The sequence below is a fragment of the Poecilia reticulata genome, chromosome 7 (assembly GCF_904066995.2).
Source record: "Poecilia reticulata chromosome 7, P_reticulata-male-v2, whole genome shotgun sequence".
Lineage (NCBI taxonomy): Eukaryota > Metazoa > Chordata > Actinopteri > Cyprinodontiformes > Poeciliidae > Poecilia > Poecilia reticulata.
In genome coordinates, this window is record NC_088836.1 from 12,329,257 (window position 1) to 12,353,407 (window position 24,151).

Sequence of the window (24,151 nt, forward strand, 5' to 3'; positions counted from 1 at the left end):
GTATTGTGGGAAAAAAGTTAAATACTTCTATATTTTACAGGACAGAGTTCCTGACATTTCATTACCTAGCGCCGTTTAATCATGGTGGAGTGTCATTGAATAGCAACGGTCCTCTGCGCGCTTCCTGCCCCCAGCAAAACCCTCGAGCAGCTTGCTCACATGTGACAGCTGTGTTCACTTGCAGTCGAACATCTATATTTGCTCGTTTTAAAACACTAGTTCAGATGGTCTTGGCAGTTTCTCTTTATGTAATGATTACAGAGTCAGTGACTGTTTTCCTCAGCAGTTGAGTTAATGTGCTTTTTTTTTTTTTGCTAAGAGACTAGAGACACAGTTGTTGATATTTTTTCTTTCTTTCTGGATCAGTTTATTGAATGTCTGGCCATACTGGGTCTGGGCACTGGTGACATGAAATAGGTCCACTAATGTAACAGGCTGCATTTCTACTTTTTAATGTTGAACACACACAGTCTCCAATAGGAACGTTTGTTTCCGATCCCTGCTATCAGATTGGGTTACTGCATTTACTACAACATCTTTCTACCAAATCCTGTTGTATGAACGTCTTCTTTCATTTTAAGACCTTTTGTAGGTTTTGTGTGCAAACTGACTGCATTTCTCATCGTATTTGACCAATACGTACAAGTAATGGTTTTATTTTTTGCATACGTTTTCTTCAACCATCATCTGTGTGAAAGACTCATGTTTGTCGTCCTTAAGTTTCAGTGAATCCGGTTCAGACAGCACGCTGTGTCCAAATATGAGCACCAACTGCAAAATGACAGAATGTATCCATGTAATTTGACTGATACATAATTAAATGTATTTTTAGAAGATTTATTGTGTATAATACCCAAGGAGCAATAAGTCATTTTTGTTTTTTTCCTACTGAGCCAGTATAACTCCCATATTAGTCTCTCCTTCACTCCTCAGGCAAGATTCAGAAACATGCATCTGTAATGAAATGCCTTCAATTTATGCCTTACAAGATAAGCTGTCATTTTCAATCTACTCAACACAGAAGTCCACCGTCTACAGGAGCACCGTCATGCATCTTACGACAATTCAATTCTACTGGTACCTGCTCCGTCTAAAACGAAAGGAAAAAAAATGGTTCAAACCTGACACTGTGAACTCATCCTAGATATGTTGTCAGTGTATGAGACGTCCGCAGACGTTTCTTGAGTGCAGCATCTTGGACGACAGCAGCATTAAGAATGACAAGGGTCTGACCTTGTCTATGTAAATACTGTCACTATGAATAATATTTTCTGAAATCTGACAATTACGACTTTGAGAAAAGAGTACAAGAAGCAGATATGTACAAATAAACGACTTCCTTAGTGCAGCCTCTGTTTAGAAACATTTTTAAAGCCCAAAAAAATTCACTAACACTTTGCTATTGTTTGAGCTAATTGTAGGATCTTTAAAACCCTGACCTTTAAGGACAGTGAAACATAAGCGTTGACTCCTTTCAGTTGTAGCTGAAAGACAGAAGAAAAGCTCCTTTTGAACCAAATTACCAAATTTCACCCTCATTTGTCACACTTTAGGATTGAACCAGGCGACAATGATAATGCGTGTTTGCTTCTGTGCCTCGCCGGTGATTGGACGAGAGGCTTTTAATACAGGTCTACGAAGTCAGAGAACAGGCTGAGAGGGCAGATGGAACCCGGGTGATGTATTATGCATGGGCAAAAGAAACGTGCTCCGATGGGCCATCTGAGGCCACAGGAGGAGAGAGAGCCAGACTGACCCAGCCAGACCCGTCACACATTTACCCCCCCCACCCTCCCATCGCCTCCCACCCTCCACCCAGTGAGACTGCTGCCTCCTCTTTGTGCTCCTCCACGACCCACGGCACAAATCCAGAGCTATTGGCTAATAAACGAGTAAGTCAGACATTAGTGTAGAAATATTTAATCTCATCTCTCATCTCATGTACTTAATTTCAAATGCCTTTAACTGCTTCAATTTGTCAAACTGCAACCAAAATCCTCAACAAATTGAAGTGGTAGTCTTGTGGGTTATGTCGCTACCAGCACTGCACGTCTAAAGAAGCTATGTAAACATCAGTTTCAAAAGTCCTGAATCAGATTTTCAACTGGATTTTGTTTGGTTTATGGAGTCTTAGGATAATGTTCTATACAGATCTTGGCAGAGGAATATAACTGTAACCATGTCACTAAGAAATCTCATTTTAACATGTCACAGCATTCTGATATTGATCCTCTAAGAATGGTCAAGCTAAGAAAATCAATTTGCAGTACGTTCAATATATATATATATATAAAAAAAAAAAACAGCATCACAGCAACCGTTTTTTTTCTCCTTGGAAAATTTCCTTCCAACCAGCATTGATCATCTGTTGCAATTGTTCTCAAGGCTAATATTTTTGGTAAATGAATATCTGCCAGACACAAATACACGTCTTATTTGTTTTACTGTTTTTGTTTTTTTTTCCTCTGCGCTGACAGCCGTGTCTGCAGCTCTCCACTCATGATTAAAGTGAAGTGGAGGTTGCAGGGGGTCAGACAGATCTTATTTATCTCCGTCTCTTCTTAGTCACTCTCAAAGTCACCTTTAAACGGCCTCCTAACTGCGTTTGCACACCCCCTATGCCCAAACCGTACCCTTCTCCCCCTCCTCAGAGGAACCCCGCTCCCCCCCGCCCGCGATGACTGACAGCTCAACTAATGCAGTCGCAGCTGAGTACAGCATGGGGAAGAGAATTAGAGGGAGGGTCGGTAGAAAATGCTCAGCAGCCCATCTCCTCCCAGCTTGACTGCAGGATACACACCAGATGGGCCTTCGGTGTGGATGGAGGATCCACGTGAAGCAGCTCTGCAGTGAGCCACGGCCAGACGGGCAATAGCAGTAAATAAACTCCAGTGGCGTGTCAGGAGGTTTCAGTTCGAGATGGAGAGTTTTGATTCAAGACTTTGAATGTGTTTTAATTACGCAGTTTGGTCAGTGGGGTACCTTCTGATTCTGGACCTCAGTGAGGGGGAGCATAGAAGTTAGGAACTCCAGTTATGAAGACTATTAAAAACAAAAATTAAAGGTGTAGAGCTAAATGGCTTCGTTACACCAAATTGACATTTTAATGCGACGTTCCTGCATCAGAAAAAAAGGAGGAAAATCTAAGCTCTGAACGTAATTGTTTCATCAAGACTCGTCAATGAATTTGTGCTTTATGCTAACATTACTGTAAAGCTTGTAAATGGCCAGCTAATTGAATCTGTGCCATAATTAAAGGAGAGCTAAATTCATAATAATCAATATGAATCGTCCGTCCATCGTCTATATGCACTTAACCGTACAGAGCGTCAGTGGGGCTGGTAGCTACATTTAGAGGTCATTGAGCTGGATACACACTGGACGGGTCACTAGTCCATCACAGGGAAACACAGAGACCCACAGGACACAAAACCATTCACACACACACACTCTCTCTCTCTCTCCCACCTAAAAGCAATTTAAGAAACCAATTAACCTATTATGAATCATTATAAATCATTTAGTTTTATCTCAGTCCTGTTGCCGTTATTCGTGTATTTTTTCTTTATACACTATCGACACAGCCTCCGTAGAAGAGGCTGGGCACTGCGAACTACACAGCCTTTTAATTGTTTCGTCATCGAGACACCAGCTGCTTAATATTCCGTGGAGCCGTTTGATTTGAGGAAACCAAAAGGGCATGAATGCCAATTGATACTGGCTGATGACACATTACCTGCACGAGAAGAATGATGCTCGATGCTCAGAGGAGAAAGATTGCAGGCGGAATACCTGAGAGAGAGTAAATTAACAGCCACCGTGCCTACCCGTCTTTTGGAGGAAGAATGAAAGAGTGACACTGATAAGGTGAAAATAGGAAGGAGCATTCAGGGTCACCAGCAGTCACTCAGTAGTCTCTGCATGCCTCGTCTTCAGGCCTGCAGTTGATTTTCAATTGACTTTGAGACCAAAGCTGTTTTGTAACGTTCAACAATAATTTTTTTTTTTAAATAGCAGGTCAACAAAGTTTATATGACTTCCAATGTCGCCATTGTGCAGCAGATAAGAAAACAAATTCATGCGTATTTAAAGGAAAACAACTCAGTCACACATCTGCCACTTACATCTGATGAATCCTCCCTCCACTAATTTAATAATCTCTCAGGAATCTGGAGTTTCATGTCCTCCTTTTTAGCCGCCCTTCCTAACAAAGGTTATATAAACTAATCAGCCACAACAAGCATGAAACATGAGGAGAAAACCGAGGAAAAGACAACAGCATCACCCCATTTCATTCTTTCACACTGTAATTGCGATTCAGCTAATTGACTTATCAGCGGAAAGCAGCCGCACAAAATTGCAGAAACACTTCCTGCTCTCCTTCAGCTTCTCACCTGGGCAAATTAATGCATCCGAAAATTAATTTTTCTGAGCTGACGGGACATGACGGGAGTTTCAATTAAAAGTTGCCATCCGCGGTGGTCGGGAGATCACAACAAAACTGACAGCTGCAGGAGTTGCTAAAAGAGTGGCGCATGTAGCAGAACTGTCGCTGCCAAAAATAATACATTGGCAAACTGGAGGAAGTGCAAGTTTCATCTCATTACAGTCAACATTTTCATTTAATTTGACACTCTGACATAAAGGCTTTATAAACATAATTGCATACCTTCAGAAAGAGTTTGCACTGATGCAAAATGAAGCAATGTGATGTGCTCATACAAAACTAAATTTACAATTTAACACAAACTAATCTTTTTGTCTCCATGATTTTACACATTTGAACGTCCTGTAGACTTTTGTTCTTTAAAACCGACACTATCCAACTAATTTTAACAGGAAATTGGCTTAAGTTTAATCCAATGAAGCCCTTGTGAGAATATGGAGGGTGTGAAGTGCCTCATTTGCATTTAAAGAAACCCCATCATAATCAGATTCAAACATCAGACATTAACTGAGTGAAAGGCAAACCTGCATGAAAACTAGTCAGAGACTTATTAACTATCCAGAATGACAGCAGCTCTAAGTATATGACCAACTAAAAGAATAGATCATATCAAAGCACAGCCATGAAACCACTTGATAATCTATTGCATAACCTGCTACTATAGCTACTGACCAAATTGAAATAATTTTAATATGTGTTGATCTAAACCTGACTGGATGCCTCACTTTTGTGATTTTTACTTACAAAATAAATCTAGATCTATTATCATTTTCCCCTTTGCAGCAATGCACTACTTTGTATCAGCCATAACAAGCATTGCTGATAATCTTCCATTAAAGATGGAAGATTAAAGATCTTCCATCTTTAATCCCAATCATTTACAATTAAGCTTGAGGTTACAAGAAGACAAAATGCAAAAAAGGAGAGATTTATTTTGTATAGATTTGGATTTTGGAGTCAAAAAATCTGCCAATTACTTTTACCACCTGCCTCCTTTTTTTAATACTAGAAAAAAAACAACTTAAATTTGTACCTGAGCGTCGACGAGGAGGTGCCGCATCAGGTTCATGGACTTCTGCAGCGTCTCCTTCTCCGGAGGAGAGTAGGTCTGCTCCTCCGGCTCCAGGGGTTTGGGCCTGGTCACCATAAAGCTTGCAATCTGGTCATTCAGACTGTTCAGCGACTGCACAGCTACAGGGAGACACAGACATAAAAATCACATAAACTGCCTTTACGTTTGTTTATTTTTTCTTCATTACGGATTTTGTTTCTAATCCAGGGAGGTTTACGAGCACCACGATGCGAAAGAAAAAAAGAAGAAAACATAACTGTGTCTTTCTTGCTTGTATTTCTGTAAATGTATTGTGAACATCTTATGGCACAGAAACAGCGACAGCAAACTAGTTTTCTGCTGTCACCGACTTTCTCCGGCGACATGATCTCTGGTTCAGAATGTTCCACTTCAGCCTGAGAGCCATCCTGTTTTTGTTTTCCTGTTCTCTCCCCTGTGTGTCCCTGGCAAACCTCTCCTTCCAGGTTTCCTCTCCTTCATTAAAAACTCACCACCCTTACTGTACTTCCTGCCCCTCTCTCTCTCTCCCTCTCATACACACACTTCCTAAACACACTTCCCATTTACCACCGAGTGACCTCTGGTCTGCGAAGGGTCACGGCAAATATTTCTGGTGGAAATTCAGGATAGATGAAGGCGTGGAGGAACGGGTGATTTCCATATCTTTGCTGGGGTTTAGCAAACATCTTTTGCATTTTACATGAGTTGCTACGCTAACCCCTGAAGTGTCATTATCCATCATCCCACTTCTTTCCAGCATTTAAATTATTCTAAAGTTATAGCCATGTCAGTCAGAAAGGAGGTTTAAGGATTGGCCATCTGTCCAGAGGTGATTTTATGCAAACTTTGAGCCATTAAATCTATTATGTCTCGCTAAAAAAAAATCCTCTGCTGGCACATTTCTGCCAAATAACGAAATGCAACCTGCCTAATCCCAGTGAGTAGGATGATTTGAGGCCAAGCAGCTGGATAAGGTATTTTCAGGATGCAAATGTAAAGCCTCTTTCAGACAAACGCCCATGCATAGAGAAAGAAAGAGGAAGAGAGAGAAAGAGAGAGAGACAGAGAGAGAGACGCGTTAGATTAATGTGTTGCGCAACAACAAAATTCTATCACCGCTACGGCTGACATTTCCAAGCAAACAAGCTCCGAGGAGGAAATTTGACAAGTTGGGATTGAAGGCAGCGCAGATAAGAAGGAAACGAAGGACCAGAAGAGGAAGCCCATGTCCCTCCCCGAGGTGAGAGTCGGGCAGAAGTCAGAGTAATGAATATGTGAGCAGGGGCGTTTGTCGCCTGAATTTCAAGACACTTTAGTCGGCCGGCCTGAATGTCTGATAAATCTCTTTAGTCGTAAAAGATGGACCGTAGAACGTGCACGAGTGGGAGTTTCAGCCTCAGCCTCAGCTTCATTTCATTTTTATTTAATTTGGGCTGATTAAAAGGCAAAATGGAACATATTCCGTTTTTATGGAATATTAGCATTAATTCACCAATTCATAACAACAGAATGTGTGTGGATCCGGTTTCAGTCGGGATTTGAGGGGTGCAATTCTCACTGCACAATCACAGTGCCCTCTACTTGGCAAGACTGGAAATCAAAGAACATCTCACTGAAATGTTGAATGCAAAGAAAAATGACATTGAGAGCCTGCGACATTTCAACCACTTGGCTGCAAAGAAAAACAGTTCTTAATCAGTTCCCCTCCCCTTGTGACAGTCGGCTTGGAGAACGCTGCATATTAGGTTCACCTACACAGTCCACTTCATCTTAAAACTAATCACTGCACCGACTTGTCTACAGCAAATTACAAACAAAAAGAAAGCGATAAATGGCAAGCTCCTTCTCAAAAATAATATGTCTTGTTCTAATGTTAGTCTGAAACATTAGAACAGAAGGAATACATGATAAAGATGACATTGCAAGAAAACATGTCAAATGGTCAAGATAAAAAAAAAAGAGGCTTAAATGGATTATATGGCAGTCATAACATTTTACAGCTTGTAATTTAGTTTATCCAAATATAAAACAATTAGGCAAGAAAATGTCTTTAGGTGGGCCTCAACTTTATTTCCTTTTTATTTAGTGACACGTTAGACAAAATGAAAATAAAAAACATTCATTAAAGTAGCTAACTTTAGCCATAAGTAGTTAAATGGGCAAGCATAAATCAGCATTTCTTGATGTATGTTTTACATTTATTTACAGCACTTTGGAAATCTGTATCAAATCATGTGACCTAAAACGTAAAGACAATAAAATTGTTGAAATGCGATTCTGAAAATCAGATTTTCTTCATTCAGTTCACTGAGGATAACATGAAAGCAATTTCAACAGGATACACAACATAAACGCAAAGCACATAATATCGATCAAATTAAAATCTATGGTCATTGATCACAAAAAGCTGCATTATGTGCCAAAATCAATACCACTATTTTGTTTAAATGAACCATAACCCCTGAAATGCTGACCTTTACCCTACATATTGATTATCCAACACCGATTGCCTTTCTGGTAATCACTAAACCTCTGAAGCAACAAGTTACAACTGTATGATCTAAAAGCATAAGTTAATTGATAAAGTATTAATCCACTGAATGCAGCAAATCAGTATTATAGGGTGTACAACAAAAACTATTGGGAATCTTTGCACAAATGTGCTAATGGACATCGAAATTTCTTGTAATCTAATTGAATTATTTTTAAAATTAAGTAGTCAGCACTGCAACTAGGTTACTCTTTAAACGAGTACAGATAACTTATTTGGTTAACTGTGACAACACTGGTGACTAGAGATCCAAAAGATGTCACCGCCTTCAACAAGAATGGAAAATACTACAAACTATAGAGGGTGTCATTCTGCATCTTCATGTAAAGCCTAAAATAGATTTCACCTGCAGCTTGCCTTCAGCAAATATGAAACTAATGACAGAGAGCCAGAGGTATAGGCTGAAAGGTCTGTACAAAAAAAAGAGAATATCTATAAAGTTGAAATTTGAACTTCATGTCATTTATTTGACTTGAATATTTTGAACACAAACGTGAATGCACCCAATTACAACAAAGAACTGAGGACCGAGTGCCAATATGTTCTCATTTCATTACACCAAACAGAAGAAGGTGCACAACCAATAAGAGTTGAGAGATAAAAACAAACAAAACAAAAAAAAATTTGGAGGAATTCTTACTTTGTTTTTGCAGATGATGTCATCGTTTATATCGGTTCAGGTGTGCATTGCCAAAAGTGAACCTGCTGCCTTAGGACGTAGAGTTTATAGTTATTCAATTGTGCGTTTAAAAAAATCTTACAAAAAATAAATCTGGCTAACCGATCACCTCAGTTTGTTTGGTCAACATATCAAAACAAAACTGAATACTTATATGCAAAATGTTTTATTTCTGAAGGGTTATTCACCATTTTCTACTAAAAAATATTTTGAAGTAAAGCAGCTTTAATAGTCTTGATAGACTTTTTTTACATCATTGTATTCAACAGCCGCTGCTATTGTGAAAGCCAATACCTTTCACAATAGTTTTACTTTTTTTTTTTCCCCCCACCATACATAAGCTGCAAAATTCAAACAGGATCTGTAGAATAATGTCTACAGAAGAAACGCATAATAAACATCGCAAGAAACATTTCAAGAGGTCGAGAAAAAATAAAAACGACAGACTTTAAAAGATTATATTTTGTGGCAATCATAACATTTCAGTTTTAGGTTTTTGACTCCAAACAGTTCCTGAGGAAAAGCCATTACCAGTGCTATCCAATACTGCCCCCTATTGGCAAAAGTCAAGATAAAACAGTGAATAACATGCTCTTACATCATTTTGTCGCACCAGAAGATGAATGAAAAAACAAAATGAAAAAAAAAAATGGAAATCTTTGATCAGAAAATGATGTTTTGGCTCCCTGACAATTTATTGCAATAAATTTTAATAAGATACATGTATAGATTTGTTCTTCACATTTGTAGGACTGCAAGTTTCTTGGTGGATGACATGCATAATTATGAAAATCTGGTCTCTATAACAACGTGAAACCTCTAAAAACACAATCAGTGAAATAAAATTTGAATGTTTATGTGTAATATAAAATCAGAAGGGCAGTCTTCCAATTAAAAGCAGTTCATTATGATTATAGTTATTAGCAAGGACAACAGTTGACATAATTACAAATATATCTACCATGTTCATAATTTTTACTAAAGTAACAAAAAAAAAAAACTTACATGTTTGTTTTTGAAGGAATGCCAATTATTCCTTCATGACAAATTGATAAGGCACAATATGTCACAGGAGAGATTTTAGCTTTCACGATTAAATAACACGTTATCTTTCTACAGCGGATACGTGCTGACACATTATGCAGCCGCAAATCCACGTAACGCCACCCTGCCGCCGATACCCACACAAAATTTTCACGGTGGGGATGAAGACAGAGAGATGGTGCAGGCGGAGAGAAAGCACACATCACTAGCTTGGTGGAACTGAACCCCCCGGGGGCCCGGCAGCTGTGAATCGGCGAGCAGAACCCTCATCTCCACAGAGCTCATTAAACCCCACTAATCGTATCTGTTACTGCTGTACGGGGTGGAATAAAAGCAAAGCAGCAGATATGGGATGTGCTTTTCCTGGAGGTGTAGGGCTGTGCACTTCAAAACGCTAGGTGGGTGTGTGTGCGCGCGCGCGTGTTTACATGTGGGTGTATTTATGTGTGTGAGTGTATGTTTGATAGAGAAATCTGGCAGTGGTTCACTTTTTTTTTTCTTCCCCCTCCCCAACCAAATTTTTTTCCCCTCCAGCACAAAACGCATCCTCCCTCGAATCCCCCCCACCCCCCATTTTCTCTGTTCAGATTTCCATGAGGTTTCTTCATCTTTCTGTCCTCGTTCTCGTGTTTTCTGTGCTCTGCTTGAAACGACGTTCTCAGCTGGTTGAATGGATTACACTGGCTCTATTTCACTCTCCATGTCAGCAAGAGAGATAACAGAGCAGAATAATCAGAAACAGAATCTGATTCAAAAGGCATAGACAAGAAAAACACCAAACAAATTATTTTTTTTGTGTTCGTCGTGTAAGATCATCTTCTGGTAATCTGGCCTCGTAAACAAACATAAGGCTCTGTCGAGTTGAAAGGAAAAATTAAAAAAAATCATCACGTCTGCTGCTTTGAAGGCTCTGATTGTTTTTGATTTTGGTCGCAGCCGACACAAAGCCTTACTTGCCGAAACAGGAAGACTTTGAGTACACACACATCCTGACGCAAAACCTAAGAGTGAATAAACCGAGTTATGTGAACTGCGTGTATTTGAAAAGCCTCTTCATAGTGAGAGTGGGTGGTCTGAGCGTGTGCCTCTTCAAAACCCATCACTGAAGTAAAAAAAAAAAAAAAAAAAAACTGCTTTTGCTGCTTCTTTTCACTGTCAAAGTTTGGATCTAGGACAGGCATCTAGAGGCACATCTTTGCCTGCACTCATTTCAAAAAGAGACGTTCATGTGTTTGTTATCGTTGATCCCTAGGTGTGGATCCCATAAGTTAAACATTGGAAACGCTATGACAGGTTTACTCAGCGGTGCAGCCTTGTTTCCCTACATGGAGAAGCTGATTTGTTTTCCCCAATCTTATTTCTAAAGCAGAATACAAATTGAACTGCATGCATCATCACATTGTAGAAGATTTTTGAAAACGTGAAACAAATAAAATACTATTTTTTTCATCGTTTTCTTTTAACGCCAATAAGTAATTTTAAAAAATACCCTCTACAACAGGAAGCACTTCCATATACGGATGATGGTGTAGTTTCCACCCTCCTGAACTTCTTACGGTGCAGACAGAATAAATTGTTAGACAAATAAAAGATGTTTTTAAAACTAATCTCTTCCCTGCATGTGGGGTTGCCTTTTTTTTTTTTGCAACACAGAATTAAGGATGGATTTCTGCTTCAAAACTCATCGTTCCAGGAAACATGACTGAGCTTTGTTAAAGTATAATCTCTTCATCTACAAATTGTCTCCATTGGAAATAAGATTATACTAGACTAGAAATCTTGGATTTAAGCAAAGAAACCTCTCAAAAGCCGAGGAAAAAGGATAACACAATATATGCTGGGTGGTATTCAGTTGTGGAAGGCTTAAAATTAGTTACTTTTTAGTAATTTTTGATTGTTTCAAAAAGTTTTTCTGGTGCCGGCTGAAACTTAGGGGAGATTATTCCTTCACAGCCGAAACCCTGGAATGATCTGTCTGTGCAAATTAGGAAAGCTACTGCAGAGGAGACTTTTAAATCCCAGTTGAAAACCCATTTTAATTCATTGCCTTTTAAGTCTGTGGTTAAATTGACATTGCGTGAATTATTGTTTTCGATAGTGTTTTTTTGTGCTTTGTAATTATTCTGTGGCTACTGAGTTATATCCATGCTGCACCGCACTTTGGTCAGCCATGTTTTGCTATAAAAGCATGGCAGCTAATTGCTAGGGATATGAATCAAAGATGTAAAAATCACTTGGTGCCAGTTTCGCTCTTCCAAGCCACTGAAAGGAGACACTGTAAAATGTCCATATAACTATGCTTTATAAACTATTTGAGCAAGAGGATTTGCCATTACAACTTTTGACTTGGGTGGGTGTTGATGCATTGATGTCTGAGTTTTGCAATTCAAATGTAACATATTTTGCAGATTTACTTGTGCATACCGTTTTTCCTTTCACATTGATCTTAATTGTATACTTGAAAAATAAGTAATTGCCTGCACCTGAATCGAAAAAAAAGTTTTTAAAATGTCGTTCAAAGTTTAAGAAAACCTTCTATTTTATGCTTTAAAAAAAACACTGGCAAATGTTAAAGTGATGCTATTAATTCATGTGAACAAGAGGGCAGAGTCTGATTAACACCTGACAAGACAATTCTCTCTTACATTTAGCTGATGTCGCCTCGAGGTTGGAAGCTGCTGTCACAAGACATATACAAAAGAAAATCATCTGCCAGGGTGAGGAGTAAAAGTTTACACTGATTGGTTGGTTTCATCTGACTTTAATTTGGGCTGTTATTAAACTGCAAAATGCAAGTCCTTTTAAAAATGTTAAAACTTCAAGAAACACAGCATAGTCCAACTGTGTTTTTATTTTTATGTCTCAGGAAATCTAACAAAATGTGCACACCGCGGCCAAATCTACACATCTCCATGCCATCCATCAGCCCATTATTTTTACGTTTCGGATACACTTTGGTAGACATGTGAGTCGAGTATGTTTTGCTGGTCTTGCTCAGGAGACAAATCTCAGCCAGTGGTGCTGAAAGAAAACACTGGTTACATGACTTGGTGCATATTGCTACAGCCTTTTCTGATTTTTTCCCCCCCTTCTTTAAATTCTGTTTATGTTTCAAGTGTTGGTACAGTTGGAGCTTCCTGCCTGCTTGCTCTGCTGGGGGATTAGGTGCAGATCCCACCCAGATTGGCTCTTCCTGTTCAGAGTCTCATCCTCCACATTATTAACTGGATCATCAGCAGTCGGTTCGGCCAATCCCAGAAGAGGCCTCCTTATTAAAATGCTGACTTCCAAACAGCTGTGTTTGTGAGCAGATTGCATCTTCGTTGGGTGTTTTGAAAACTTTTGACTTGGCTGCTGTATTGTCAATCTTTATTTGAGCTAAGAGACTTTGCTTGCTGCCTGGTTAGCTTTGAAATTACCTGCATTTTAGTTCAAGCTTCTTGTTTAGGTTTTGTTTGAACTCTATTTTCAAGAGCTGGTGCATTGTTTGTAACCTGGTTGACATTTCAGAGCAGTTTAAAAAAAAAAGTCTGAAGGCAAAGTAATTTTAATTACTACATTTTTATCTAGTGTCAATTAATTACAATGTTGCCAGCATAATGAATGAGATATTTCCTCTTGTATTATCCACATATTGAAGGGTTCATAAATTTCCACACATAAAGCAAAACAGAATTGGTCAGAAATTTAACAACCAATCTAACCAGCCATAATGGCATAAAATCAGGAGCCAGATTCATACCTTCTTATTGATGTGCAGATGTAATTATTGATATATTTTAATGCTTTTTTTTTAACTGCTCATATTTACATATTTTTTCCATCCAATTTAAAGGCTGCTCGTTAGCTTTACTCCAGCTCCAGAGAGCCCAAACTGAGGCAGCACCTCTTAAATGCCTGACATCGTAATTACTTCATAAAAATTTTATTTACAGTATATGGTAGCCTGAAGCAGCCGAGAATCTTCCGGATTTTTTTTTTCTTTTTTTAATCACAATACTCTAACTGCAGCTCTCCCATAACCGAACCATAGTAAATGGATACTCTAATTATGTATTTTTGAAGTCTGGTTTTGAAGTGTTTACAGACATTAGTTGGAAAGTTAATGTCCAATACCTTAGTGGATGTTTTTGATGCCAAAATAACTCCATCCATACTCCAACATAAACCTAACCACCCATTAGCATTAGATTCCCTTTTAATCAGTGTAGTGCATTGTGGGTAACAATGATCTTACATATGAAACACTAACTGCAGCAACTCTGTGGCTCCACCACATAACATGGCAGCATTTAGTCATGGTGAAAATAATTAAATGAAATTCCAAGCATTGGAATAGAAAAAAAGGGGGTTTCAAGTCATTTTTAAGTAATGGTTGCTACTGGTTGTTCTGAATGTTTCAGAAACTACGAGTTTGATGGGACTTTACAATCATCCCTCGAGTTTACAAAGAACGCTCCAAGCAAAAGTTGTTTGGACAAAAAAAAAAAATCCCGAAGTCAAAAGTCAGGACAATCACCATGCTCATACCAGATGATAAAGAGGGAACAGAAGCTCAAATAACCACTTGTTACAATCGAAGTATGCAGAACACACAATATGTGAAAATGGACCAGAGTAAGAGCAGACTGGTGTGCTCAGTGGCAAATTTCACTTTGAGAATTTAAAAGGAAAACTGAAGCTCAGAAAGCACAAGAAATAAATGTTAATTATACTTTAAGGTTTTGAAGAAAGAACCCTGAAGATCTTCATAAATTTCCCCTGCAGGAGATATTCACAAAGATTTATTAGACTTCAGATCTGTATTGCAGTCATAAGGGGACATCAGAACAAAGAAAAAAATGCAAATAGTCCTCTTCAGAACTCTGGTACACTTTGAAACATAAACAGCAGTAGAATTATAGTGTAAATTTGAGGATATAATGCAGTAACTGAATATTTCTCACAAAAATGAAATTAAAGTGACTACATCCTGTCTTGGCATGTATTCCCTGGTCCGATATGTTTCTAAATCAAAAGGACAAGATCTGAAGATTTCAATTTGCCACCTAGGTAGTCAAATAATTAGCAAAAATAAACAGAAAGTAGGTCATGCTGTCAGTTTCACTTCCATTTGAATCTGTCAGAAAGTATATCTTCATTAGCATAGACAGCATTTGCAGAGTGATGCATGTAATATTTTTATTAGACAATCGTTGCAGTGTTTCAGTAGCAGTTGCTGTTGCTGTAGCAGCACACAGCCGATAAACTAATAATTATAATCAGTGAAGTGTAGCAATATAAAGCAATTTCACAAAATGGGTCTTCATAAAGATGAAGCAATCAGTACTCAAAGTCTAATAACTTACAGTCCAATAAACTTCAAACAGTCGAGTACAATTCTGTCAAAGATGATATTCAATATCTTCAAATTAACTATGACTGACAGCCCTGAAACTGTAATGTGCCCAGAGCACCTTTGGCTAGCTTAGCAGTCACATAAGGGTTGCAAACAGTCACACATAAGATGCCCACCACTGGAAGAAAAACATTGCATTAAGTAGTTATTAAGGATGTAATCAATGGCTGGAAAAAGACCAATATTTGAGGTAGAAATTTCTGTGCTATAAGCAACGAGGGGAATTAATTTTCATTAAAGATGGCCGACATCAGGAAAAGAAAAACAACATTACAGCATTTCTGTGACAAGACAATGAAGAACACTGGCTTAGTGCGGTTTGTGTTGTGAAACAGCTAAATGTATATCGAGCAAACTTCAGTTAGCTGAAGTCAAATTAATTATGATGAAATAATACCATTTGGAAATTCTTCTGATAAAATGGTGTCCTCAGCCTTATAGATGAATCTTACCAACCAGGTTAATGAACAGCTTTATTACTTTATGCGAGGCTTCAGTCAGCTTTGTGTGACTTTTTGGCCTGCTGTGCTGTGCCAACATAACGCCTCAGCTGGAGTGAGATAACTCCCTGAGGCAGTGAGACCTCTAAGATAATTACAGCAGAAGGTGTTGAGCTTCTACAGAAAAATAAACATTCCACTAAACTTTACGACAGCATTTGCTGGAAGATTCCTACTGACATTATATAATGATTAATCCATGTTTAATGCATTATTTGATAAATATACATTATGTTATATAGTTGCAAGTATAATGGCTGAAAGACCTACGCAATTTTCTCAATAAATCAAATAACCTGTGGGGATTTGTAGGATTTTGGTGCCACTGTACAAAGCTCTCCACCTCGTGTTCCAGATACCACTGTTGGGGTGATTGCTTTACTTCAAACTCTTTATACTTTGCCTTGTAATCGTGTGTGTGTGTACAGATTTAAAGACTAACTCTTTATCACTCCTCGTCGATCCCTCGTCTCGCAGAGGGAAGCTCAGCAGAGCTGGATCATCTGGAATGTAGAGCAAAGGCGCCTGAAGTGAGGATTTGAAGGAAAAGGACGAGGATTGACGTGACTGGCAGAGGAATTGTGAAACTCCTGTAGCATCATCCACCTGCTGTTGAAGATTAATGGAGCTAAACAAGAAGCCCTTGCAATTTAACTACAGAAACTGATGAAACACCATGAAGGCCAGTGGTGATGTTTGGTGCTTGACTCTGAATTACTAATCAGACAGACTGGAGGTTTTACGTTCTTTTTGATACAAAAAAAAAAAGAAGATGGAAAGCTCTCTGTTGCACCCTTTACTTTTGGACTACAACTTTTAAAAGAATTGCATACAAATATGCAAGTTAACAAGCTTTAACTTGTAAAAAATTTTCCATAGACACGCCAGTAATGTCTGACGTGAAGGGTGACTTCAAGGAGAACAGCTTAAAAGGTTAAAGAAAACAGGCATAACATGTATGTTTGAACAAATTCTCAGTACATGCCCCAGCAGATGTGACTCCCTGCCTGCTAGTTAACATCTAGTCCTGGCAGTTTGTGGTCTGCTGCTGCGCAACACCACAGGCCGACAGAATAATCAGAAGAGACCAACAGAGAGCCGGCGAGTTTTGTACACAAGGCGGCCACTGATGTCAACAGAAATCAAGCCACGATGTCGTATGGCGTTTTGATGGAAGGACCTTCTTTTCTTACAGCAGGAATGCAGATCACGATGCTGGAAGTTTCTCCAACGTATGCCCTGTATTTAAAATACTCATTTATTGAATTTAAAGCAGTTCTCACCATAAATACAGTTACTTGACTTCCTTAATCAACAAAACTAAAAGATGCAATATTTCATACCAACGTCCCCAGAAATCTGTGAAGGGTTGCCTTCCGCAGACTTTTGGGCAATTCACTATAACACCGTAACAAACATTAATATTCAGCTTCCCCTCTGTATCCTCATTCCTGCAGGGCTGGCTTTTAAAAGTAGGATGGACTTCAAAAACAAAATGGAGCCTCACTTCTAAGGCCTTAATGAAATTTAAACTGTGCTTCAAACATCAAAAAAGCTGAAATCTGTGAATTGAATCGGATATCAGTCACTTCAAAGCAGCACCGACACTAACGAATCTCATAAAATGCGGTTTGTCTGTTTTATTTCGCCCACAGATATGCAATCTCAAAACTCACACTCATTAGCTCTTCTGGAAGCAGAACATCGCTGAGCCATACAGATGTTTGCTTAGGTCAAAGGATAAATCCAATACAAAACTCAGAGGAAATTACTATTACGTGGTTACAGGAAGGTCCAACATTGCAGTTATTCTTTGACAAGTTTCCCCCTCGTTGCCATCTTTAATTTAACATATTGATATCTGTTATTAATTCAAGTAATTCAATGACTAATGTCTATGCTTTTATTTTGAAGTGGTTCCTTTTATTGGAAGGAGGTTTGTTCAGTTTATTTCTTCTTGCCGTTCAGTTGATCCGTTTGCCGTTTACTGTTGAGACTGGTGCCGCAGTCATTGACGATGTAAGTTCTGGTGTTAGTCATGTGTCATGAATGGGTGGATGTTGGTTGTCACTTCTGACAACTTGTAACTTCTTGGTTACAAGTGTGTGTTCTATAGTTTTTGAATGTCTGTTTTGCTCTCAATGGTTGTGATTTAGTGTTGAAACTATCTTTGTATTTGACTGTTGGTCTTGAGATTTGGGCAGTTGGAAATAGATCAATTCCTCTGCTATTCTGCATCATTCAAATTTAAACAGTGCTTTAGAAAGGGAATTAATGCTGATATTTAAGGTTTGTTTGCTCACGGATGTCAATTTTAAATGGTAATTTGAATCTGTTGTATTATTGTATTTTCAGAAACTGCTTCAATTTATTTGCACCGTCCTGTCAGTAATTCTTTAGTAAACCATTTAAACACCCTGATGACCAGCGTGCTTTCTGACCGAAGCCCTATAGTGATCAGTTAAGAAAATCCAGCAACAGAGGTCAAAATCCTCAACAATATCATTACATTGTTTTCGTTGCAAGACATTTCCAGCCTATTGCTTTGTGTTTGTTCAGTTACCCTGTCATGTCTAATGCATTTGTGTCCAGATTAAACTTTTCTGTGATCATTATTATCTTGTAAACTACAACGAGATTTAGATTGTGGTCCAACACCAAAAGGTTTTGCTCCTTGCCGTCATGTCGTGCAATGCAAAAACACAGCTAGGGCGAAACCTTTTATGGCTGCAGACTGAGGCACCCGTCTACGCTGGATGGGCTGCACTGAAACAAATTTCATTGTGCATTTGTACGACGACAATAAAGGCAGATTCTGATTCCTTAAGTAATTCCAAAGAACACACACCCCTAACAGGTACTAATTACAGTACAGACTTAATATTCTCCAATTATCTTTCACTACAGGCCAAACGGTTAGATGCATTTTCACATTTCTGTAGACTAGAATATCTTACTTGAGAATCAGTAAGAGCTCCACAGACATTAATATACATTTACTGCATCATCAGACTTTGCTTTCAATATTTTGCACCATTTCCTCAGTTTACCTTTGATTACATATTCATGTAGCCAGACGACTGCTGAATAAATGTCAAGTAAAAAAACAAACAAAACAAAACAAAAAAAAACTAGTGTCATGTTTTAGAGTTTAGTGGATTTGCAGGAGCTTAAACCTCAGTGTAAGTACAAAATCAGCTGACATATTGCAAATATGTTGCACTGATGTTAAGGCTACCAGAGTTAAAGAACAAAATCTAGGCTATAAAAAAATAATTACAGTATAAAGCAATTCTGATAACTGACTGCATAACTTTTGAAATTTGCCGTTATTGAAAGCTATAGCAATTAAACTGCATTATTTTGTAGTTTAGCTACAGTAGTCATAATGCACAAAGTCTGTCTAGTTATGGATGTAGACTGAAAAATAAAATAGCCAAGATAAGATTTTGCTGTTAAATACTGATGCAGACTTCATTGATGGTTGTAGAAGCTGCACGTTGAAAAACTGCAGATGAGTGCATGAAAAGTTATATCTGCACAGCAAGGTAGGCTAAGCTGCAATTATAGCAAAGAAATTTCTACACCTGCAACATCACATCTCCACACTGTCAAACATCTCTTTTATGGCCTCCGTCGTCCCGAAGATAAAATCTGTAAGCTTATTTCCTGCCTCACTGAACCCAGCCTCCCGCCAATGCTCCCTCCTGGGAGGAGGCATTGAGACAGAAATCTCCATAACAATTTTAAACACGTGTAATTTGTATTCAGAATGACCCCCGTGTGTGACAGGCTGAGCAAACATCCAAACCTTATATTAGAAAAACAGCTCGGTGGGAGATAGAAACGGGATGAGGCATAAGAGGGGCTGCCCGCCCGACTCCTCGGTCGGGTTTCCTTTCGCAGCTTGCTCATTCATCTGAAGGTTAATAGAAACTCGAGTTGTCCAATTCTAAGATCTTAAAGGGAAAGGGTGACACGTTAAATTCTCAGACCGTGCCAGGTGCGCCATAGAAATGAACTTCAGGGACTTTTTTTTTTTTTTCTGTCAGAGGATGACAATAAAAGTAGCTTTCCTCACACATTCTTGGCAAACATCCTGATACAAACGTTTGCAAGACTTCAAGGTTTTTAACTATGGCTGGTTGGACGCAACGAGCAGCTTTCTAATTCGTCGGATTTTGATTGGATTAAATTTCTGATACAAGTGCAATGTTTTTTTTTTCTTCTTCTTTACCTCATGTGAAGATAACTCAGCCAACTGGTGCAGATGGATGATCTGCATTCATCCTTGTCTAACTTGTCAATCAGAGGCTTAGACAAAATGCATGTCTGAGGATGTTGCCTAACTATTTTACTGCTTTCTAATCAACTAAGCTGACTCCAAACATGGAGAAAAAGATTTATTTATTTATGATTATTTTGCAATGTTTCACCAAGTCAAAAGTCTCCTAACCATGAAAGTAATCACTAAAACTGTCATTTTTGGAAATTAATCAAGTATTATAATCTCAAAGTTAAAGATTCTTAGTCGTGTGAATCATCATGTTTTCTCACAAAACTGAATTTGTCTAAATAATATGCAAAATGTGAGTTTAATGCACATCAGTTTTTAAGTAAGATGGGTGAGAAAAAAAAATAGTTATCACAATCAACTGATTCCATTGAAAACTTACCCCTTGGGGAAAAAAAATTAAAATAACTAAAAATGTGAATCATATAAATAGAAAAAGCGATAACGGGAACCAGATTGAGTATGCAGTCCAACAGCAAAGTTTCTGCAACGTGACTTCTTCCACATGATTAGCAACACCAGCAGCGTGAAGCTAATCTCTAACTACAGGAAAGCCCACCGGGTAAGGAGGTGTGAGGAATCTGAGCGAGTTTGCTGGAACCATAACATAAGTGGCAGAAGGAGAGGAATTAATCACTTCAAAGAAGACCAAAATATGTCCAACACCTGCAGTGGTCATGCATTAAAACTTCAAATCTTGCTCACCCCTTCCTGAGCGCCGGTTCACCAGCAGCTTGCTAAGCTATCGAGAGGACATTTGAGGAAACAGAGTTTATGTCTTTTAAACAAAACTTGTATTATTAGTTCCTCCGATTTTTGAATCTGAGAATGTTTATAAGAGAATGCACCAATTTTAAATTATCAAAGATGTATGAGTATGAGAAGCTTCTTGTACAGTTAAACATGATCATCCACACCCCCCAACTAAGAAAGCTTTCTTCAGGTGAGATCAATAATTCTTTCATTTGATTATATTGTGTGCTTTTGGGTTTCTATCATGTCGAAATGTAAAAAGATTTTGGGCCAAAATTTACTGATATTTATCGTTTTATCCATCTCAACAAAAATATCTAAAAAAATTAAAAAATAAAAGGAAATGCAATTAAACTCTTTGAATCAACTTTAGTGTCAAAGAAATGGTAATTTTTCAGGAGCCAAAACTTGTTCAACTACAGGCAGGACTTGTTTCATATTCCCAGTTTATCTGCTTCTGTGTCCTTTGAGCCAAAGCATTATGACAAGTTATTTTAGAATATGGAAAGACAAAAATAATTGAAAGCAATTTATGTAATTGTTTCCACCAGCTTCACACAACCAAAACACAAAGATACAAAAACGGAAAAGCACTGCGAGGGAAAGATAATTAGTAACCGACATTAATCGCATTACATGCCGATTTATTTTCAAGCTAAAAGAAGGTTAATGTCTAAAATTTGGGCCAACAGATGAAGTAAGCCATGAAAAAAAAGCCAGGCATTGAGATTCTTTTCAATTGCAGAAACGGGGTTCCTCTTTAATTAGCTTTTAAAATGACATGTTGACGGTTTTCTTTGAAGACCGAATCTCTGTTATTTCTACAACATTACGACAAATTTAGACCAAGTCGTTGCTGTAAGAAAACATTCTTCTCCTGCCCTGAATCGACTTCGCAAAAATATACAAGCGGCGTTGGGGAAATTAACTTTAATTGAGCTCTTCAACTGCTTTGGAGCCAGCAAAGGTAATGCTCCTCCAACAAGCAGGAGCTGCTGAGGGATTTCTGATGGCGCATCACAACGCTGAACGCGGAATAAATCACACCACCGGTGGGGAGTTGGAGAATTGAAGCCGGATTACGCACCTGGCTCTGCCACGTGAATAAGGTTTTATGAGAAAGGGAAAATTTAGTCAAGAGTTTGTTCTGCCAGGAGACCACCAGAAGGACGTTAATATTCAGGTCTTCAGGCGTATGCAACACTCGTTAAATGAATTTTCTCCCCGCGGCTCAAAGAGGACTTTGCATCTGGGTGAGGGGCTTCAGATTCAATCATGGGTGACAGCCAAAGCCATCTAGAAAAAAATAAATAAAAAAAACCTCCCCCTAATAATTACTCTTCTAACTTTTAATGTTGTGGCTCAGCACTGTTGTGGATTAGTCTCTCAACAACTGTGTTACACCATAAAAAGCTGCTAAAAATAGAATAAAACATCCATCTCTTATTCAAACACTTTGCAGCTCACTCACTTTTTTTTTTTTGCCCCTCTTCTCACCGCTCTCCTTCCTCTCCCCTCCCCGTCTCACACATCCCAAAAAAATAAAAAAATAAAATCGCAGCCGTGCCGCAGAAGCTTCAAAGAGCATAGATAAGTTGGGGTAGCGCAGGAGCGACTGTAATTCAGCACAACACATACAATGGTAATGCCAGTTTCATGAAGCAGAGAGTGGCGTTTCAGTTTAAATCCTCCTCACTCTGTGAAGATGCTCCAGAGCATGAATGTTTAAGTCCCTGCAAACTTTGGTTGTAATATTTGAGAGCGTGCGCACTCCGTTAAGTTCTGTGAAAATAAACGCTTTTGAAAAATTGTGCACATGGTGTTTTGTGCTTGATGCAAAACCCAATATTTTGCCTCATAATATATATTATTTTATTTTAAGTGATCAAGTAAAACAGAAACAGTAAAGCAAAGACATGCGATCAACGCCTGATGTTCAATTTTCTTTTCCATTTACGGCGGTGTGAAAGGCCAAATGAAGGCCTGCGTTTTCCTGCAACCTAAACGTCAACCTGAAATAAGGTCGTTAAATATTGATGAGAGCGTTAAGAAAAAGCAGTAGGGATTTAGCTCATTTTGACACCGTCTGATAAATAAACTGTAAACGTGTTTCAGTAGGACTAAGAAAAGGGAAAACATTTCCGCACAGCAGCGGATGAACTCGCTGAGTAGACACAAGCTTGTAATCACTTAAATCTGCAGCGAACCTCCAAGAACTACAACATTACTCGGCGTTAGATCAGCTAGGGGTGCATTTTACTGTAGTAAAGTGGCCCCAGGAAACCTTTTTCAAACTTAAAATATAAAGAATGATTGAGTCAATTCCTAAAAGCATACAGAGATGGAAGAATATACTCATTACGAGACACCCTGCACTCGCCATCTTCCCTAATCCCTAGCGCCATGATGTTGAGATGGATGCATTTCTTCAGCAGAGACATGAAACTGGTATCAAACCATAGTCCATGGGAAGGTGGAAGAAGCTAAAATCATGGAAACACTGGAAGAAACCTTGTAAAAGAAAGTTGAAGATTTATGCTGGAAACCAAATCTCAACAGCAGCCATGACCAGTCAAACTAAGTCTAAATGCAATCAGGAATGTGTGGTGAGAACTGACAAAAACTGCTGTTCACGGTCATGTAACCTGAGAGAAAAGTTGGTAGAGCAATATCCCAAAAGACTTCCAGCTGTAATTGCACCAAAAGGGAGTTCTACAAGGAATTAATTAAGGGGACTGGATACAAAGAAAAGCAACACTTCTCAAATGTTTAATTGTAAATCTTTTCCTTCACATAAGACAGACATGTGCCACTTTGTGTTCCATCATATAAAATCTCAAGGTGGTTGTAATGTGAAAGAGATCAAAACCTATGAATACTTTTGCACGGTAATATTTTTTAAGTGCTACTGCAGCTTAATCTTAACGTCTGTCAACTACAAAAACACTTCAAACCTCCCCAGCTCCACAAAGTATGAACATTAAGAACACCGATGATACATTTAGCAGGATTACTCCATGCGGGTGTACTATTGCACTCCGCTATTTAATGTACTGTGTGATTCTTGTTTTTTTTCCCCCTCTTGCTTTTATGTCAGACCTGTGGCTTGTGCAGCCAGGCTGAGATCAAAGGATCACAGACGGAAAGAAAGTGAGCACACCGTCCGCCAGCGCACACATGTTCACACCTGACATCTCTCTCACAGCCTATCAGCGCCAACACATCAACGTGTCACTCTGCGTTACTCTGAAACTGAAGCAGAAAATATTTTTAAAAAACCCGAGCGTGTGAGTAAACCACGTACGGCTGAAGTGGAACTGCGTTCTTTATGATGACAAGATTAAACGTTGGGAGAACTGAGCGATGAATCCATCAAAAGCTTCTAAAAAAATTTTTTTTAAAAGAGAGAGAGA

General features: G+C 38.6%; 1 protein-coding gene across 5 annotated transcripts in view; it reads right to left on the minus strand.

The window, feature by feature from the left end:
* The window catches only part of LOC103467993 (kazrin), a 168,293-nt gene that overhangs the window by 143,343 nt on the left and 799 nt on the right, over nt 1–24,151 (minus strand). For all 5 annotated transcript variants that reach the window (XR_014088174.1, XR_014088173.1, XM_017305778.2 and 2 more), the window contains exon 2: nt 5,481–5,638. Coding sequence is in view for 3 of the 5 variants with exons in the window: in XM_017305778.2 (XP_017161267.1) it covers nt 5,481–5,638 (158 nt within the window). In the remaining 2 variants the exon portion in view is untranslated. The remainder of the gene's footprint in view (nt 1–5,480; nt 5,639–24,151) is intronic.